At 42.9% G+C, this 21,921-nt stretch overlaps 1 protein-coding gene across 8 annotated transcripts in view; it reads right to left on the reverse strand.

The window, feature by feature from the left end:
- The window catches only part of Clip4 (CAP-Gly domain containing linker protein family member 4), a 68,403-nt gene extending 46,896 nt beyond the window's left edge, over positions 1-21,507 (reverse strand). For 4 of the 8 annotated variants that reach the window (XR_016536279.1, XM_090337227.1, XM_090337222.1 and 1 more), the window contains exons 1-3: positions 21,282-21,507; positions 9,692-9,759; positions 290-437 (exon numbers count right to left, since the gene is read on the reverse strand). Coding sequence is in view for 6 of the 8 variants with exons in the window: in XM_090337227.1 (XP_090193353.1) it covers positions 290-422 (133 nt within the window). In the remaining 2 variants the exon portion in view is untranslated. Of the gene's footprint in view, positions 1-289; positions 438-7,846; positions 7,863-8,388; positions 8,466-9,691; positions 9,760-21,281 lie in introns of those variants that run through there. The other 4 variants (XM_090337223.1, XM_090337228.1, XM_090337224.1 and 1 more) reach the window with 4 other exon arrangements.
- Positions 21,508-21,921: the final 414 nt, after the last annotated feature.

A 21,921-nucleotide genomic window follows, 5' to 3' on the forward strand; every position in this document is an offset into this window, starting at 1 on the left:
ATGCTAGATGTCTAAGCACCATTAACATTCTAAGAATAAAACCCTCTAAATCCATCAGAGTGCTTAAAATTAACATTTTACATAATAAAAATGCTGACAGTAAAAAAATAATTTAACTTGACAGAAATTTTAATAAGCAACTGTACTTTTCAAAAAGAAGAAGTTGAGCAATCTTTTTTAAATAAAAAATGTAACAAATGGTTTCAGAAAAAGTTGCGAATGCCAGGAGGGTACAAGACAGAAGTCACGTTTTCAGTCACAGAAAACAAAACACAGAGACTTAGCATACCGCAGTCAGAAGGCATTGGTGCTGCAGAAATTGAAAAGATAACTGGTCTTTCAGAACCTGGGAATAAAAATGGGTATCTTCCAACCAAAGGATTTCCTTCTAATGGAAAATCTGGAAGGTCCTCTATGGTCATCTTCTAGAAAACCACCTAAAATGAGAAAAAGAAAAGCATTTCTACTGTATTTGTATGCAACTTAGAATGCCTGTCCTCAATGTCAAAATTCCTAAAAGTTCTTCTAATGGCTAACCTACTAGTATTTCGGATTCTAACCTTCAAGAATCTCTTATGACAAGAAAACAAACTTTTCTCTGAGCAAACCATTGTCTAAAAATATACATTGTAGCCAGGCACCAATGGCTCACACCTGCAATCCTAACTATTCAGGAGGTTGGGATCTGAAGATTGTGATTCAAAGCCAGCCCCTGCAGGAAAATCCATGAGATTCTTATCTCCAATAAACAACTCAGAAACAGCCAGAAGTAGAGCTGTGGCTCAAAGGGTAGCATGAGCCTTGAGCAACAGAAGCTGAGTCTGCATCAGGCCCTGAATTCAAGCCCCAGAGCGGACACAAAGTATGTATGTTACTTCAACTGAGTTTAGTGCCTCAAACCTGCAATCTTAGGCACTTGAGGAGATCAAAAGATCTCAGCTGAAGGTCAGCCAGGCATAAAAGTTTGGGAGAGACCAAGACATGAGAAAGGGTATCAATGTATGTGCACCCTCTATCTGGTGAATATAATGTAACCCTTCTATTAGTTACAATAAAAAATATGTGGGAAAAAAGTTGGGGAGACTCCATCTCAAGCAAGGGCTGGGTGTGGTGGGGCACACCTGTTGTTGCAGCTGCAGGGAAAGTACAGTGGCTGGGCACCACAGCACATGCCTCTTATCCTTAGCAGCAAGAAAGCACAAGTTGATAGATAGCAGCCTGAGCATAAAATAAGATCCCATCTCAAAAAGAAGCAACACAATAAGGGGTTGGAGGTATGGCTCTAATGGCAAAGCACCTGACTAGCAAGAGTAAGATCCCCAGTATCACCAATATATACAGCATATATGTGACATATGTATACATGCATGTACACATACATGTACTATACTTCTTACATGTACATGTACTTCTTACACGCACACATACATATACTATGCTTCTTGTATAGTCAACAGTATAAACACTCTCTCTAGACAAAGTATAGAGTAATAAACTTTGCCTGATCATAGGTGGAGATGTGTAAAATGCTAACCTAATCTTTATGATGACATCCATAAAGAAAAGCAGCCCTGGGGGCTGAATTTTCCTCTCCTGTTCCTAATACCAACTGTACCCTTTACCCTGCAGTAGCTCATACCACGTGCTCTTCACCAGAAAATAATCTAGTATGGAATGTTCCTCTTATGTCTAATATCCTAGAAAACTTTACTAGGTGAGTCATGCCACTGTCACATGTATAAGAGCTAGTTACTGACATCGCCACACACAACCATTCACAGGGACTGCGTTCTCCATCTTATTCAAAGATGGAGAATGGAGTCTAAGCCTTTTAAACCTTAATACTTACATTGCTTCTTTTCCCCCTAAAGACAGGAAGAGTTTAGAATAAATTTAAATAAAACCTTAGCCTACACCTCAGAAATACAGAAAGCAGAAGAAATGCTAAGCATGAAATGAAACACTCCATAGTTTCTATGGCATCAGATCTTTCAAGTTTGAAATATTATGAATCCTTCCGTCTACTTTTAGATATAGGTAGATCTGATTATAAAACCAAATGATTTTAGATTTTCACTGGAAAGAACAAACTAATTTTAAGCTAACTGGCAGTTTAATATAATAGGCAGTAACACCATGGTAGAATTTAGTATGTTTTATTATACTGAGTTAACCAACTCCAATACTAGCATGGTCATCTTTACCATTCTATCACTGTATGAGTAGACTGGTTTCTTCTTCACTCCATTCATGTTTTTCTCAATACTAACAGAAACTGACAAATAAGGTGTTTTCTCTTTTTTTTTTCTCACAAAATACAGAATACATTCATAGGGACAGGGATTATATGAAATAACCTCACCCAGTTGTTACTATATTAAGATATTCAAATTTTCTTGGAGGCTAAAATTACTTGTCACTCAATACCCAATCATTCTGAGGTTAACCTTGCCACATAAACAGGCAAACAAAGGATTTGCTGTGAGATAGCTGTGGTGATCTTCTTAAAATACTGTCAATTCCCACCAGTAAGGCACACCACTGGACAGCCTTCTCCTGACAGCGTCTCCCTAGTGTGGGATTTCTACTTGCTGGGTCCTGCTTGCTCAGCAATAAGTTTGAGCAAATAGCCTACAGTGAGTACAGGCTTTCTTTAAAATAAGCAAGAAACTAAGCTGAAAGCTGGATGCCATTGGCTCATCCCTGTAATCCTAGCTACTCAGAAGGTGGAGCTCTGAGGATTGGAATTCAAAGCCAACCTGAGCAGAAAAGTCCTTGAGATTCTTACCTCCCTCCCCAATTACACACACACACACACACACACACACACACACACACACACACACACAAAATCAGAAATGAAGGTGTGGTTCAAATGATAGCATGCTAGCCTTGAGTGCAAGGCCAGACCAAAAAGTCCAGAGTTCAGACCACAGTACACATACACATATGTGAAAATAAAAGGAAGGAAGGAAGGATTTGAACAACATGGACAACACTTTGTGGATATTATAATGATTTCAAAAATAAGCGACAGATAGCCCGTGTATAGTAGATAGCTTGTAATCTACTAGAAATAATAAAGCATTGCTAATCAGTATGTCATTATGGCACAGGAGGGATTGTATTCAGTCACTCAGGACCAGAAAACTGCTGTGGGATCTTCACAGAATCAGAAATAAGGCTGTAGAAAATATTATGAGAAGTGACTATTGAAGACTAAATAGGAGGAGACTGACTGAGGGAGACAGAAAAGGAGAGCTCAAGAAAGGAACAGCTAGGGAGTACGGCTAGAAGGCAGTAAGAGGTAAGGCTGAATCACCATTTATTTTAAGCTGCCCTGAGGAGTTATTAAATGCCTGATCAAAAGCCAAATCACTGGATTCCGTGAGCACTGGGGAACGAGATGTTTCCAAAGGGAGTGGCATGTTCATAGCAAGGTTTTAAGAAGATCCATCTGCTTATAATCAAGCTTTAACCATTTGATCTGTGTGTGTGTGTGTGTGTGTGTGTGTGTGTGTGTGTGTGTGTGTGTGTGTGTCCTGGGCTTGAACTCAATTTGGGCACTATCCTTGAGCTTTTTTGCTCAAAGCTATCACCCCACCACCACGCCACAGCTTCACTTCCAACTAGTTTTGGTATCTAATTGGAGGTAAGAATCCTGTAGATTTTCCTGTGCAGGCTGGCTTCAAATGATTCCCAGATCTCAGCCTCCTGAGGTAGAATTACAGGCATGAGCCACAGCAACTAGCAAAAAAGTATACAGTAATATGATTTCAAAAGCTGTTTCATTTCCATCTAGATTATTAAGAACCTTAAAGAAAGCCAGGCACGGTGGCTCACCCCTGTAATCCTAGCTACTCAGGAAGCTGAGATCTGAGGATCACAGTTCAAAGCCACTAAAGACCATGAGACTCTTATCTCCAATTAACACCAGAAAACTGGAAGTGGCACTCAGGATCAACACCCAGGCCCAGAGTTCAAGCCCCATAACTAAGGGGAAAAAAAACTTTAAAGATTAAAACTGAATCTTTCATAATGTAACACACTAAAAATTTTAAAGGTAGGTAGGAAAAGAAAAGAAAAAGAAATAGTAAGAAAGGGTAAATTTGATCAAAGTACACTATATGCATTATGTACTACTAATTTATGCTAATAAAATTAAAGAAACACTATTTTAAAGAGATTGAACTATAAATCCTTCCCCAAAAGCAAGTTCTAGATTTGAAGAACCAGAGAACCTGGAATCTTGTTTGACTATTTGTAGATAATCTGATCTGGATGGAATATACACTTTCATTGCAAATCTTCCTATGGTTAACTGATGGAAACTGATTGCATAACACAAGTCCTCAATGAGAAGTCAGCCCTAATTAGCTGTGTAAAGACACCCCAGACAGTTACAGTAATAGGAACAAAATTCCCCAAACTTCCAATTATATGGGAAATCCATCTTAACTCTATCAACCCAAGCCTGTTTCTGAGCAAAATTATCTTTGTAACAAGACTAGCCAAATAAACATTGAAAAAAAACACAACTCCAGTGATCCTTTTATTTACTACCTATAAACATCTGCTCAATCGTTACCCAAGTAATTGGAATATGTGAGCTTTTATGTTCATAAGTCTTCATTTTCATGCAAGTTGAAGCAAATAAGCACTTAGAGCGAAAGTCCAAGGAGCCTGTTACTTCTCCATACAGAGCATCTGTTCAATTGCTATAAACAGGTTGGACATTTACCCCTAAGACCTTGAGGTCATCACACCTGCTCTTAAGAAGGTCAGTTATGCAGTCAACAAATATTTACTGAAGGGGCTGGGGGCATAGTTCAAGTGACAGAGCACTTGCCAAGAATGTGCAAGAAAGAAAATATTCAGGTGCTTTTGTTTTGTCTTGTTTTGTTTTACTAAGTCTCAAACTGCTGTGGAAGCCTGGCATACCCTGTTAATCTTTGCACTCAAGTACCAGAGGCAGGAGGATCAGCCTGGTATATATAGCAAGACCCTGCTTCAAAAAAATTAATAGGGGCCAGAAGTTTGGCCTAGTGATAGAGTGCTTGCCTAGCATGCACGAAGACCAGGGTTCGATTCCTTGGTTCCACCTACATAGAGAAAAGCCAGAAGTGGTGCTGTGGCCTTGAGAAAACCCAAGGACAGTGCTCAGGCCCTGAGTACAAGCCCCAAGACTGGCAAAAAATAAATAAATAAACAAACAGGAAGAAGAGGTGTGGCTCAAAGTGGTGAAACACTAGCCTGGGGCAAACAGCTCAGGGACATTGCTCAGGCCCTGAGTTCAAGCCCCAAAACTGACACAAAAAAAAAAGGAAGAGAAGAAATAAATAAAGCATAAACAAACAAATAATAAAGGCTATGTCTAACCACATAGCCACTAGCCACATGTGGCTACTTAAATTTAAATTCACTTCTTCTAGTGCTCCATCTCCTTTTGAGTCCTATGAAGGTCAAACTGGATAGACTGATGTGATTATATTACTCCATGCAGAACAGTGCCTTCTGTCACAGAAAGGTCTACAGAACAGTGCTGAAGGAAAACCGTTCCGGCCTCCAGATAAGAAACAATACAGAGATGCTCAGAACAAGAAATTTAAAAAAGAATTTTTAAAAAAAGAATTTAAAAAACTGGACCAGCCCACAGCAGCACAAATTATAAATAACGAACAAGAGTAAGTCAGAAAGGAACCAGACGCTGGCAGGTTTTAACAGAAAGAAAAAGTACATATACTCAAGATCATGAGTGTCCTGCAAAACTAATAAGCACTGACACCATGAAATGACCACTCCTTTGAAAGACCTTGCTGGCAGGACTTTATCTGACCAACTCAAATAAGTGTGAAATAACTCCCACAAGTGCGCACTGTATTTCCAGATTCAATCTTGCAGCCCAGGTCATCGATATCAAATGAAAACATTACCCCCCTCACCCCCACAAAAGAGCATCCTGGGGCCGGGAGTTTGGCCTAGTGGTTAAAGTGCTTGCCTAGCATGCATGAAGACTCGGGTTCGATTCCTCGGTACCACATACATAGAAAAAAGCCGGAAGTGGTGCTGAGGCTCAAGTGGAAGAGCTCTAGTCTTGAGAAAGTCCAAGGCCAGTGCTCAGGCCCTGAGCTCAAGCCCAGGACTGGCAAAAAAAAAAAAAAAAAAAGCATCCTGTTGGCAAAATAAGGTAGAACCAAGATGGCTTTGAGTTATAGAAATGCAAAAAGCTAGACTTGTAGCGTTCCCATCCCTGCCTTCCCTGCAGGGTCGCCCCAGAGCTCACAGCCCCTGCTCTTCCTAGCTAAGACAACTTGGGCGATGCATGAATGACAACGTCAAAGTGAAAGCGAAGCACAGATCAGGCCTCGGGCCCAGGTCTCCACTGAGAAGCTGCTTCTCAGAAACATCTGAAACACTGGAACATTTGCTTCTCTCTGTGTGTGTGTGTGTGTCTCTCTCTCTCTCTGTGTCTCTCTCTGTCTCTGTCTGTCTCTCTCTCTCTCTGACTGTCTGTCTCTCTGTGTCTCTCTCTGTCTGTCTGTCTGTGTGTGTCTCTCTCTCTGTCTGTCTCTCTCTTCTCTGTCTCTGTCTGCCTGTCTCTCTGTCTCTGTCTCTCTGTGTCTGTCTCTGTCTCTCTGTCTCTCTCTGTCTCTGTCTCTCTCTGTCTCTGTCTGTCTCTCTGTCTCTGTCTGTCTGTCTCTCTGTCTGTCTCTCTCTGTGTGTGTGTCTCTCTCTCTGTCTCTCTGTCTCTGTCTCTGTCTCTGTCTCTCTGTCTCTCTGTCTCTCTCTGTGTCTGTCTCTGCCTCTATCTCTGTCTCTCTGTCTCTCTCTGTCTCTCTCTCTCTGCCTCGCTGTCTGTCTGTCCCTCTCTGTCTCTCTCTCTCTGCCTCTCTGTCTGTCTGTCTCTGTCTCTCTCTCTCTGTCTCTCTGTCTCTCTGTCTGTCTGTCTCTGTCTCTCTCTCTCTGTCTCTCTGTATGTCTGTCTGTCTCTTTCTCTCTGTCTCTCTCTCTGTCTCTCTCTCTGTCTCTCTCTCTGTCTCTCTCTCTGTCTCTCTCTCTCTCTCTCTCTCTCTCTCTCTCTCTCTCTCTCTCTCTCTCTCTCTCTCTCTCTCTCTCTCTCTCTGTCTCTCTCTCCGCTCCCCCCTCCCCGCCCCAGTGCCATTGAAACACAGCCCAGCTTCCATCAGAGACCAAGTCCCCTCCTCTGGTCCACATCCAAACCTGGCCTCTCCGGGGGGAGCGCACCCCCTCCAGCCGCGTTCAGAGGCGGACCCGCGTTCAGAGGCGCTGCTCCAGAACCCCCGTCCTTCCCGGCCCGTGTGTGTCTAGAGCAGGACTCCAGCACGAGTGAGCGAGCGCTCTCCCAACTTCCCTTCCCCACGCCGGCGATTTCAAAGGCAGGAGCCCCGGGGCTGGGAAGACGCTCGGCCCCCGCGGACGGCTTCCCGGCCGGGTGACGGAGCCCGGGCACCGCGGGGCTCAGGCGTCTGAAACCTCCGCGCAGGGACGCGCGCCGGGCGGACTCCGGCGTCTGCGGCCTGGCACCGCGGTCACTGGACCAACCTGCCCCGGCACCGGGCCCCGGCGTCCCGCACACCGAGCGACGACACCCAAGGCAACCAGAAACCCACAGCCCAGGCCCGAGGGCCGGGCCGCCCCGGGAGGCCTCCCGGTGGCCTGCGACCACAGCGGGCACCCGAGAGAGGCGATCGCGGGGCTTCCAGGGGTCCCAGCGGCTCAGCGACACTTCTTCCAGCCATCCCCACCCCTCCACGACCCCATCGCAGCCCCTCCCCGACGGGGACCCAGCCCTCGCGCCCCGGGAGGCCCCGCGCCCCCGCCCCACCTGCTTCCTCCAGGTCCTCTCCGGAGGAGCGCGCACGCGGAATGGGGGGACGCGGAGCAGAGGCTGACAGCGCGCTGCCCGCCCGCCGGCTGCGGAGCTCCGGCCTCGCTGATCCCGGACCTCGCCACCTCGCCGGAGGGGGGGGGGGGGGGCCAGGCGAGTCCGCGCCTGCCGCGCGCCGGAGCCGAGGCCGAGCTGGAGCCCCACGCGGGGCGGCGCGCGCGCAGTGCGGCCGCCGGGGCTGCGCGCAGGCCTCGGCCTCAGCCCCGCGCGCGCGTCCGTGCTCGCTCACGCGTCTCCCGCCTGCGCCCCTGCGCCCCTGCGCCCCTGCGCCCCTGCGCCCCTGCGCCCCTCTACAGGCGGACGATCAGCCGCGACCCCCCGAGCTGCCGCTGCCTTGCCTGCGGGGCTTTGGGGCGCCGGGCAACGCAATGGCTTCGTTAAAGCCCGGGGCTGGCCCTGTCTGGCCAGGCTTGCGGTGTCACCTCCCGGAATGGAGCCGCCCCACCTGCAGCCCAGGGACAGTAACCACTGCACCTTACCCTGTGGCGGTGCTGCAGCGTGTGTGGCCTAGACTGGATTCATCCGTGGCGGCCTGTGCGTGGATCTTGTCAGGAGCCTACTGGAGGCAGCACGCCCCCGGGAAGCGATTACTCAAGGAACTGCGAGATGCAGGCAGGGCAGGAGTCAGGAAGTTTGTGTGTCTGCGACTCCCTCCTCCGCGGCCTCCCATCCCACTCATTCCCCATCTCCCCAGACCTGGAGGCAGTGATGCCTTGGCACCTAACATATGCGGAGACTGGCGTCCGGGGTCCCTGCCACGCCATAGAAAGAACGGTGGCTGACGCCTGTAACCCTAGCTACTCAGGAGACTGAGATATGAAGGTCAAGGTTCAAAACCAGCCCGGGCACAAAAGGACCTGAGACTCTTATCTCCAATTAATCACCTTAAAGAGGCTCTAAGGGGTAGAAAAAAAAGAAAAAGAAAAGAAAACCTGAAGAATAGTGAGTCCACAGCCCAGTATCCAGTGCACACACACATACACACACACACGACCAGGACAGAACTTTAAACCACACCATATCCAACTACTGTTTGCTGTTCTTTCGTGTTCACCACTCAGGATCTGCTGGTAACAGGTTGGACGAACAAATAAATCCATTAGTGCCTACTAGCCAAGAAGAGGGCAAACTACACACTACAATATTTTCTTCTGTTAGATCAATTGGTTCTGCAATTACAAATAATATAAATATGTATATGTGTGTATGTATGCACATGCACACACATATATGTGTGTATGTAGATATGTATGCATATTACTCATTCACAGCATCTCCCCCACCAAGTGGCCTTCAGTAATGGAAACTCACTACCACTCTTAAAGTAGCTGGTTGCATTCTGGATCAGCCTGCTGGAAATTTCTTCCATCCTTGGAAGTTAAAAATCCAGGTCCCACTGGGAGAGGTGGCTCACGCCCGTAATCCTAGCCACTCAGGGCCTGAGATCTGAGGATCAAGGTTCAAAACCAGCCCTGACACAAAAGGACCTGAGACTCTTATCTCCAATTAGCCACTAGAAAATGGAAAGTGGGGCTTGGCTCCAGGATAGGGTGGTAGCCTTGAGCTGAAGAGCTCAGGGACAACATCCAGGCTGAGTTCAAGCCCATGACCCACAAAAACAAAACAAAACAAAATCCAGGTCCATGCATCTCCTGTTCCTAGGCTTCTGTTTCTACCTTAGAAACTTAGGCTTAAGTCAGCCTCTAATTCGAGGTACTGGAAATAAACATTCTCTGTCTGTTAAAGGCTACCCCTCATATATGTGGTTTCCACCACACTCACCGGCATGCTGAAGGACTCTGAAAGAGGCAGCCCAGCTTGTGTTGAGTCCTCAGGAATTAATGGGTGGCCTATTGAATGCAGAGAAAAGAGAGTCTGGCATCCCTTTCAATGCCCTGAGCTTCTGGTAAAAACAACTCTAGCTATTAAAATAAGTATAGTAGTGCCATCATATTGTTGAATCAGGTGGGGCACACTGCCAACTAAAACCCACAGAGCTTATGTAATGTTGAATTTCATCCCCACCCCACATCCCTGGTCAGCTGCCAGTTTCTCTGTCCCAGCAGGCTCTGTGACCTAATGTACTCTGAAGGGTGATAAACTGGTCGGGATAATCCCTCCTCCCTTTGAGAACTCTACCTCTCTTTCTCTGCTTCTTCCCACTCTTTTCTCATGCACCCCTCCCTTCATTGGGCCAAAACAATGCAAGCCATCTACTTATAATCTGCAAGTAAAGTATGTTCTCAAGGAGCCACAGAAACTCACAGAGACCTGGTATATTAAAAGAGGCTACTAGTAAAGGTTCCCTGAGTATTGAGTTGCTCTTATTGCTCATTTAAATTATCCCTCTGCGATAGCACTACTAGTAGTAGGTGACTGGGTGTGGCTAGCTGAGTTCTTGGCTGTAATAATGGTCTCTATTAGAACCAGCTAGACCACTGGCTCTTTCTGCTACACCCTACATTGGTACTTTCCCCCAGGCGGACTCCCAGGACACCAAGCCACCAAGAAAAGAGTCTCCGGAGTATTTGGTTCACTTTATTCCCAATCCTGAATGCCTCCCTAGCCCCCCATGAGGAATGAAAATCATCACTGGAGTCCTGTACCCCTGAAACACCCCTGTATCATATAAATATTGGAGTTAAAGTCCACCCATGTAACAAGAATAAAACTAGAATTTTTTTTTAACAGTACAAAGGTTTGAACCCAAAGCCTTGCCAAGCAGGTCTTCTGTCGTTTGAGCACTCTGCCAACCCCTCTTTGGATTAGGTTTCGTGTGTGTGTGTGTGTGTGTGTGTGTGTGTGTGTGTGTGTACATGAACTTTTGCACATATATGCATACACTTACTGGTCCTGGAGCTTGAACTCGGGGCCTGAGTGTTGCCTCTGAACTTTTTTTTTTAGTGCTCTACCATTTGAGCCACAGCTCACTTTCAGATTTGTTTTGTGGTTTGGTTTTATTTTTTTGTTTTGTTTTGTTTTGTTTTGTTTTGTTGGGGTTTTTTTGCTAGTTAGAGATAAGATTATTCATAGATTTTTCTTAACCAGGATGGCTTTAAACCACAATCCTTAGATCTCAGCCTCCTGAGTATCTAGGATTATAGGTGTGATTACGGGTGTCTGGTGGGATTAGTTATTTTTGAGATATAATCTTATGCCTGGACTATAGCCCTGCTATGTGTGCTTCCTTGTGTTGCTAGGATGACAGCATGTGGCATCATGCCAAGCTCTTGGTTTAGATGGAGTCTCACAAACTTTCTGCTGGCCTCAATCTATGTTCCCCCAATTTTTGCCTCCCAAACAGCTAAGATTACATCCATTGTACCAGCATAGAATTTGGATCATAAATAATCTTTTGGGTGAGAAGGCAGGAATATGATCTAGCCATAGCTGCTAAAACTCAATTATTGCTGAAGGCACAAGCTCCTAAGCACTGTACCACAAACCACAGTGCTAGGAGAGGCAGAAGATCAGCATCTATAGTCAGAAACACAGTGTGGAAAAGGACATTACTACAGTGCAGCTCTGTAGCTATGTGGTCTCACTATTCTGCCTTTACAATGGAAGAAATAGACTCCACAAAGCTATGTAACTTGCTGCAATTACCCTAGAGAAGAAGTAAGCCTAAGGAAGATTGAAAGCCAATGTGGGTTCACTACTTGGTATCACCCATACAGAAAGTCTTCTTAGGTCATACAGGACCCATGGATGGCTGTACAGAATAGTAGGAATCATTCCAAAATTCAGCCAATACCAGGAAATTCTGTCAGCTGCTATCAGTGCCCCATAGCACTGATAGGGCTAGAGAAGACCTTGGGTAAGAAAGGAAGTCTCTCTTATCCTCTATGGACTATGGGCAGAGTGGCAGGAAGAAAGAGACATTCCCACAGTATGCATGTGTGACAGACAAAGGCTCAGGAGAGTCACTGAAAAGAACCCATAAAGCCCTCCTATTTGTCATGTTTGCAAATGATACAGTCAACATACAAATCCCAAATGAATCAACAAAGTATCAGAGGTAATGAGCTAGCTGGGCAAAGTTACCAAGTACAAGATCAATCGATAGTTTATAGCTACAGCCGGAAATGCTAAGAGGCCATGCAGAATGCCAATAAAACTTCAAATCCAGCAATGAATTTACCAACTTATAAGAAATTTATGAAGAAAAATGTAAAACTCTATTTAAGAACATGAAAGAAGGCAGAGTTACAAGATGATTGGGAAGGGTCCGGGGAGGGAAACAGGAACAAAAACATGAGAAGGAGTATAATATGTGAGAGGTAATGCGCCTACTACCTGATGAATGTAACTGTAACCCCCTCTATACACTACCCTGACAATCCAATTAAAAAAAAAAAAGAAGGCAGAATAAATGAGGAACTATACCATGGGCTTGATACCTTTCATTGTTAAGATGTCAATTTAATCTCTAAGTCTATGTTTCAGTACATTCTAACACAAGAACTAAATGTTTCATAAACATATATAAGGAAAAAATAGAGCTTTTGAAAAGCAAGAACCGAAGAAGGAGACCTGCCCTGCTAGACCTTACAGCAGTACCACATGGTAACAAAATTAGTGTTATACTTATAAAATAATGTGATGCTATGCTAGAAACAAATAGGGAAGTGAAATAGAATATAGGTGAGGACAAATATGTAAAAGTAGTACCATTAACTAATAAGAGAAGCAAAAATTATTTAGAGGATGGTATTGAGAAAACTCTCTTAGTAAAGGTAAAGCCATGTGACCCACACTGCAACAGAGAAAGAGAAAGTTCCAGAAAAGTTAAGATCTCCTTATACAAGGAGAAAACATGGGAGACAATAAGTGTGGGGTAAGAATTTACGTCCAAGGGACTAGAAATTTGGCCTAGTGGTAGAGTGCCTGCCTAGCATTCCCAAAGACCCAGGTTTGACTCCTCAGTACCACATACATAGAAAAAAAAAAGCTGGAAATGGTGTTGAGGCTCAAGTGGTAGAGCTCTAGCCTTGAGAAAGTCCAAGGACAGGACTCAGGGCCTTGAGCTGTCCTTTAGCTTTTCCACTCAAGGTTAGTGCTCTATCATTTGAAGCACACTTCTACTTCCAGCTTTTTGCTGGTTTATTAGAGATAAGAGTTTCTCAAATTTGTCTTTTTGGGCTTGCTTTGAACCTTGATCCTCAGATCTCAGACTCCTGAATAGCTAGGATTATAGGCATGATCCCAAAATTAATGTTCGCACTTCTATCCTTCAAACCCATGTCCAATTACCTAGTCAATATTTACTCTGGTGTTGAACACACATTTCAATTATGCCATAGCCTTTCCCTTCTACCCTTCTATTTACTCATGAGAGTCATCCTTTCTCTATTGCCTACCCAAAAATCCCCATTGTCATTCTTTAGCACCATTATGACATCATTTAGGAAAGAAATTCATCAAAGGAACAGAAATTCTTACAAAGCAGTAACTACGGAAGATTACCAGAATTTCTCCCTTTACTTGGGTGAGCTTTACTCTACACATCCTTTTCAGAGCTTCTCCACACTGCTGAAAGCAGGGCCCACCTGGCTGAAACAGGACTGGGCTGAGGTGCACAGGCCTTGTTACAGGAATCAGTGATTCCTCTTCCTTGCTACACACACTTGAACCACTTGGACAACCTTTGCAAACCTAATCCTAGAAAGCTCAAACATTCTGACTCAAGATCTACTCCAGACTCACACTATCCTGTAACTAGATTTTTTCTTTCATTATCCCTAATTCCCAAGACGACACTGAGAGATGAGCGTTTTGAACCCAACTTGTTTCTCACTGGGACACTGCACCCTGGCATTGTTTCCAAACAACCACATCTTTTTGCTTTTAAGTACTGAACTTGGGGCACTCTACTACTTCATGTATGCCCCCAATTCTTTCTGTTTAGTTTTTGAAATCAAATCTTTTTGCCCTAGCTGGCCACAAACTTCCATTCTCCTGTCTCCACCTAGCTGAGATTATAGGTGTCCAAGGCCACACCCAGAATTTAAGTCTTCTTACAGGTCGACATATAAGGAGGAACAACATGTGTGTTACATAGCATGAGAATTATACCTGCTGTAAATCACAAGAACTATGTTTTCCATACCAATCCAAAGATACAGAATGGAAAGTTAGACTTAAAAGCAGGATAGGACCATTATCTTACTGATAAAAACAAACATTGGCTCAGGGTCCAAGGGTGGGAAAAGATCTTCCCCAAATCAGGCAGTAGTAGCTATACTTACATTTGATAAGTAGACATTAGACCTAACTTAGAAGAAACAAGAAGATCTCTTCATATTTTTTTTAAAAGGAAAAGCAAGGTATGGTAGCTCACACCTATAATCCTAGCTACTCAGAAGGCTGAGATCTGAGAATCAAGGTTTAAAACCCACACAGGCCCTAAAGGGGCAGGGGAGGTCCACGTGTTTACTCTCACTATAGGTCTCAGCAGAGAGTGATAAAGCAATAACACATTTACACCCAATGGAAATCAAGCCTCAGCAGAAAGTGATTCACAATACCGACGGTATAGCTCAAAGTTAGGCATGGCGTTCATACATGACAACTCATTTCTTTGTGTGGTTATCTTACTCAGTGATGTAGATTCATGGGCCAGCCTGACCCTGCCCTTGGCTCCCAACATCCAGTAAGCGTAGATCAGTTGCCTTGAGCTGAAGAGCTCAGAGACAATGCCCAGGCCCAAAGTTCATGCCCCACAACCAAAAAAAGAAACACCAGAATTAAACAACAATAGTGACAAAATAAACTTAAAAGACATTTACAGAGTATTTTATCCAGCAGCTGTACAATACACATTCATCTCAGCGGACCATGCAACTTTGTAAAAACCAGGTCATACCTTTAAGACGCAAAACAATTTGTAGCAAATAGAAGAAAACTGAAATCATCCTCTGTACTCTACCTGACCACAAGGGAATAAAATTAGAACTTAACAGCAAAAGAAATCACAGAATACACTCAAGCACGTGGAAACTGAACAATACTCTGATGAGGGATGTGGGCCACCAAAGAAATAAGAGGGGAAACTTAGGAGTTCCAAAGGTCCAATGTAAATGAAAAACACAACTTACTACAATCTTTGCAATAAAGCAAAGACAATGTTAAGAGTAGAATTTATAGTTTGAGGTGCCTACATGAAGAAGAAGAAGGAGGAGGAGGAGGAGGAGGAGGAGGAGGAGGAGGAGGAGGAGAAGGAGAAGGAGAAGGAAAAGAAGGAGAAAAAGTGGAGGAGGAGGAGGAAGGGGGGAAGGGGCGAGGAGGGGGAGGGGGAGGAGGAGGGGGAGGAGAAAGGAGGAGGAATAGGAAGAAGGAGGAGGAGGAGGAAGGAGGAGGGAGAAGAAGGGAGGAGGAGGAGGAAAAGGAGGCAGAGGAGGAGGAGGAGAGACTTGGAACCTAGTGGTAGAGTGCTTGTCTAGCGTGCACAAAGCCCAGGGTTCAATTCCTTAGAACCACATAAACAGAAAAGGCCAGAAGTGATGCTGTGGTTCACGTGGTGGAGTTCTAGCCCTGAGAAAGCCCAACGAGAGTGCCTAGGCCCTGAGTTCAGTCCTCAGGACTGGCAAAAAATTAATTAGTTAATTAATTAATTAAAAAAGAAGAAGAAAAAAAGAAACCAGAGAGATCTCAAATGGTGAGATAATGAACCTCAAGGTCCTAGAGAAACAAGAACAAACCAAAGCCCTAATTAACAGAGAGAAATAATAAAGATTAGGGCCAAAATAGATGAATTTTAGAGACTATACAAAGAATCAATGAAACGAGAAGTTTCTGCTTCAAAAAAATAAAAAGTTGCTCCCTTTTAGCCAATCTAACTAAAAAGAGGAGTTAAAAGACACGAATTTAAAATTTAGAAATAAAAATAGATATAGAACAACAAATATCAGTAAAATCCAAAAAAAAAAGGCATATTATGAACACCTACATTCAAATGAGCTGGAAAATCTAGAAAAATGGGATAAATTTCTAGATGCATTTGACCTACCAAAACTGAACCGAAAGGATACGTATTAGACACAATGGAATTCTATGCTGTTGTGAGAAAGAACATCACCCTATTTGTAAGGAAATGGAAAGACTTAGAAAAAATCATATTAAGTGAAGTAAGCCAGACCCAAAGAAACATAGGCTTAGTGGTTTCCCTCATTTGTCATAATCAGTAGAAACCTTGGGCTCTCCTAGCAGAGATATATAGAACAAAACCTAGATACATAAGGCCATATGGGATGATGCTAAATGAAAGGACCTCCAGGATATAGAAACAAAAGCCATATAATGAGTGATTGTTGTCCTTAATGTACTATGTTATCTCTCATCTCTTTTGCTCTCCCTTGGTTATCTCATATTGTTACAGTATTTCACCTGATTATCTGATATATTGTATATATGCATATTTGGTTATTTGAAATAGGATAGGGAAGGAGGAAAACAAGATGAGGGGCGGGGGTGGGGGGAGGAAAATGGGGACCAAGACATGAGAAAGGGTATCAATATGTGAAGTAATACACCTTCTATCTGGTGAATATAGTGTAACCTTCTATTAATTACAATAAAAAAATATGAAAAAAGGATACATATTATTTAAATAGATAGATCTATTAAAAGTAATGATAGCCAGGCACTGATGGCTCATGTTTGTAATCCTAGTGACTTAGGAGACTGAGATCTGAGGATCTGGTTCAAAGCCCATCTAGGCAAGTAAGTCCATGAAACTCTTACCACCAACTGATCATCAGAAAACCAGAAGTGGCACTGTGGCTCAAAGTAGTAGAGCACTAGCCTTGAGCAAAAGAACTTACTTATCGACAGTGCCCAGGCCCTGAGTTCAAACTCCACAACCAAAACCAAAGAAAATAAAAACAAATAAACAAAAACAGTGAGACTGAAACAGGAATAGTCTATCAACAAAGAAAAACTCAGGATCTGAAAGCCAAATTCTACTAGACCTTTAAAAAGTTAGTACCATCCTTACTCAAACTTTTCCATGAAATAAATAGAAAGGGAAGGTATACTATCAAACTTGTACCATGAAACCAATAGTACAGTCATTCAAACATCAGAAATGACACCACAAGAAAATCACTGATTTATCTCTCCAGTAAATATAGATGAAAAAATTCTCAACATAATACCAATAAGAGTATTATATGCTATGTTTCCAGAGATGCAAGGATGATATGTGTGTGTGTGTGTGTGTGTGTGTGTGTGTGTGTGTGTGTAATAATTGTCTGAATAAGATTCCAACTGCTAAGGAAATAAAGCAAAATTAACAAAAGGGACTGGATCAAATTAAAGTTTCTACACAGTCAAAGAAAAGATTACTAGATAGATAGCCCATATAATGAGAGAAAATGCTCCGATTTTCAACAGAAAATGTAAAAATATCTAAAATAAACAAAGAACAAAAACTTAAGCAGAGAGTAAATATTCTAACTACTAAATGGGCAAACTAGGTGACCATACAGTTCTCAGAAGACGAAGTACAAATGACTAGTAGACCTACTTTATAAACTCATCGTATCTTAAGCAATATCCAAACAATAGATCAGTATTCTGGAGAGATACTCACATCCCTGTGTTTAGTTGAGGCTCTGTTTGCAATAGTCAAATGATGGAGTTCATCAAGGTACCCAGGAACCCATGAGTGGAGATACAGAGACACACAGACATAGATTTCATGCTGGCTGGGTGTGAGTAATATAAACCATAGAAAATAAAGAAAAATGAACTTGACAGAAGTCAAGTTCCACCAGCCAAATATCATGCTTTCATGATGATGATGATGATGATGATGATGAATTAGTAATGGCAATTTAACATCAGTATAACAGGATAAGGGAGGCTCTCTAGGAGGGGATCTTCTGGGAGTAAATGGGAGAAAGAAGGGATACAAGGATCAAAAAGCATTACATACACACATACATATGCACACACATACGCTTACATGAATACAACCCATCAAGTGATATTTGAAAAAAGCAAGCAGAAGAATAGGAAAGGATATGAATATGGTAGAGGATGTACTTTTGTTCAAAAGAAAATTACAAAATAATAATAAAGAAAAAATGTTAAAGAAGCCCCAAGAAGATAAGAAGTTTAGTCTGCTGTGTCACTGCTATGTTTCCAAGTGCCTGGTACAGCAGCTGACAAGTAGCAGAAATTCAATAAATATGTGAGAATCCAATGGGTTATGTTCATAAATTTCAGTCTCAGCAAAGACGAACTATTATGTCCAATGCTTTTAGAAATCAGAAGTTGCTTTTTTGTCTCTGGGCATGCTTGAAGAGGCAAGGCAATCTCAGATCACTGAAGCTGAGCTGTCTTTCCAGCAGCTGTTTACAAAAGGAGTCCAGCTCCGTTGTGGTTGATTGTAAACCATCAATGGCTTTAATAACATCTGGTGGAGAGAATGTCAGACCCCCTGGAGCTGCCCCTGTGCTTGCTCCTCCTCAACAATGGATCCAGTGAGTCACCTAACCAAAGAAAGCCATTGACAGACCAATTAGCCTGCTGAGTCATAGAGAAAGCCTGGTTTGTGACAAAAACAACACTGACATTCCTCATCTAACTATATTTGAAACCACAGGAACAGTCACAGAAAAGAAAAAAAAAAAGAAGAAATGAGAATTGCTTTTTCAGATTCACATGGAGTTCAAGAGCAGAATAAGTTATCGTCTGTCTTTCTTAAGGCCTATCAAAATATATCATGCAGCATCTTTATCATCATCAAGATAATCACAGCCTGAAGGCACAGAATAGCACTTAGAAAAGATACCAAATTGCATATTGGTCCATCAAATTACCAGAAATAGTTGAGCACCTCCTACTCAAATGCTGCTTGTGTGGAAGCTCTAATCATGTACTGGGTTCACTCTGGTTTTGTTGTTGTTGTTGTTGTTGTTGTTTTAGTACAGGGGCAAAAATTATCATGGCTGAAATGAATTGTAGGCAGCCAGGATCATCTGTCCCCTACTTCTGCAACCCTAGCACTCTCTCAACTGCTCTGAGCCTCAGTTTACTCCTTGATATAATAAGTTTTAAAAAAAAATCTCCATCAAGAGCTGTAGATAGAGTTTACAAATAGAGCATATTGGGAGGGGGGGAGAGAGAGAGAGAGAAAGAAAGGGGTGACACCGTGTAACTGTAACCCAGCCATATGTCATAATAACAATGAAAAATGTTAATGAGGGGTTAACATATCTTAAGTGCTTCGTATATGCTGTGCCTTATTATAAGTACTTTCATTTTAATGCCTATAAAATAAATACCATCCGTTTTCAAGTTGGGGAAATCAAAGTCTAGAAGAGTTGATGGAAATCAGCCAAGAGCACACAGTAAATGGCAGAACCTGGAACTGAGGAGGTCTTCATCCACAAAATTAACTCTTAGCCATGAAACTTTGCAAGGAAGGACAGTTGGAGGCAGAAACACTGACAGTTATAGAACTATCTAGTCGTAGTCCATTAGGGCTTTCTGTAAGAAAATTCCACAGTTCTGGGAGGCTGGGAAGCTCAAGATCCAGACACTAGTGGATTCAGAGTCTGGAGAAGGCCCTCTTTCTAGTTCATAGACAGCCACCTTTTCACTGCAACCACACATGACAGAAGGGGCATGGAGTTCTCAAGATCTTTTTTGTTAAGAGCACCAAATCCCAAAGGCCTTCATATTAGAGAAGAACTAATGACAAGGACCTAGTAAGGAATGACCTAGAAACACAGAGTTGGGGTGGAATGGTCTGGATTGTCGTCTTGTGAGCCTGGATGGTTGCCAATAGGATCAAGGAAAACCCACTATGAGTTTCTGATGAGAGACAGAAGTACCTGCCTGCTCTTTATACCCCATAAATGTTACAAGCATACAAAAGAATTCATGCATTTGAGTTAATACACTTATATACACTTGCATGCTACCCAACATAGTTACTTACAAGTTTGTAAGCAAAATCTAGCATCCAAGGAAGGAAATTTAAAGGAATAAAGAAAATAAAGCAGGGATCCTTTGTCTCTCAGGGCCTGACTTCCATTTACATAATTTTTTCCAAGTCTTTCCATTTCTTTACAAATGATACAATAGCATTCTTTCTAATGGATGAGTAAAATTCCATTATGGATATATCCTACATTTTCTTGATCCAAAGCTCAGCAAAAATAAAACATTAGGGTGGCCGGGCGCAGTGACTCAAACCTAGCTACTCAGGAGGCTGAGATCTGAGTATTGCGGTTCACAACCAGCTCCGACACAAGAAAACATGAGACTCTTATCTCCAGTTAACCACTAGAAAAACAGAAGCAGCGCTGTGGCACAAGGGGTAAAGAGGTAGCCTTGAGCTGAAAAGCTCAGGGACAACGCCCAGCCCAGAGATCAAACCCTATAATCCACAAAAATAAACAAACAAATAAAATAATAAAAATTTAAAAAACATCAGAGTGAATGATAGAATAGGAGGCAAATGTAGACAAAAATCCAATATATATTCCACAAAATTAAGAAGAGGGAAGAAATGGGGAAGGGAGGGATGAGTGAGAATGTAAAGAAGGGTGATGTTGATCGAGATACATTGCATTTATAAATGACTTTGTTAAATGGTAACTCCTTTTTATAACTACAAAGACTAAAAAAAATTAAAAAAAGGATTCTAGCCAGACAACTGGTGGCTCATACCTGTAATCCTAGCTACTCAGGGAGTTGAGATCTGAGGATTGAGGTTCAAAGCCAGCCAGGCCTGAAAGTCCATGAGACTCTCATTTCCAATTAAACTACCAGAAAACCAGAAGTGGTGCGGTGGCTCAAATGGTAGAGTACTAGCCTTGAGCTGAAGAGCTCAGGGACAACACCCAGGCCTAGAGTTCAAGCGCTATGACAGATAAAAAAAAAAAAAAAATTCTAGCATTTGGAAATGAAAGTGAGCAGCTTCTTAGAGATTCCCAACCTTCACCAATTCACTTAAGATTTTATAAAATTAGTTAAGTGGTTTTTACAAATAATTTTCTCCACATACAGCTTAGTATGTGTATTTAATGTGTACTCATTCCCTTGCACTGGAAAATGAAGCTGATTATCAGTTATAGAGATGCCCTCGGGGAATGGAAGTCTGCCTTTCCCATCACACTTCATTAACTTCTTTGCAAGATAAACAAGACCATCCATACATCATTGTTTTAACTACTGTGTGTGTGTGTGTGTGTGTGTGTGTGTGTGTGTGTGTGTGTACACCTGTTGGCTGAAACTTACATTAATTTGTCTAGAATAATGCGGATTTTGCTCAGGTTCATCACCTCTACCTCAGTAGAAATGGGTTTCATCGTACATGTAAGTGGACAGGAGAGATTCACTTTAGAACAAGACTTACTCAATTCATGTGACGTCTTCTTAATGTCACCCAGGAAAAGAAGGTCCCGCCACTCAGTTACTCCGGGACCTTTCTCATCAAGAGTGGTTTAGACTGTTGGTTGGAGTAGATGGAAATAGATGTTTTCATAATGGGCTCCCTGGGGCCCTATATAGATTCCAATTACAGACAGCCAGGTGGTACTGTGGTTTGATTTGCCTCCCCTTGGTAGAGGCCCCCAATTGGAGCATCCATGCTAGCAGTTCCCAGTGGCAACACACGCATAATAATGACCTGGCCTGTGATGCTGTGGAGACCAGATTTAAAGGGCCACACACTTGGAAGGCTACTCTCCACCAGCAGCAATGGCAGAAGAGGAGGAACCACAAATGGAGACTAGCCCTCCACTGCAAAGCAAGGGGATGACCAGGAAGTATCAAGAGAGTCACTGCCAAGTTATTCAAGAGCTCAGACACCTTGAATTCTACTTCAGAACTTTTCACCAGATCAGCTTTCCTGAAACTTTAGTCAACTTTTTCCAGGGGGCTAAGAAAAGATGGTTTATTCTCAGTGCTGGTGGCTGGTGCCTGTAATCCTAGCTACTCAGAAGGCTGAGGTCAGAAGATTGCAATTTGAAGCTAGCCTGGTAAGAAAAGTCTGT

Source organism: Megascapheus bottae, chromosome 7, assembly GCF_031878675.1.
Source record: "Megascapheus bottae isolate mThoBot1 chromosome 7, mThoBot2.hap1, whole genome shotgun sequence".
Taxonomy (NCBI): domain Eukaryota; kingdom Metazoa; phylum Chordata; class Mammalia; order Rodentia; family Geomyidae; genus Megascapheus; species Megascapheus bottae.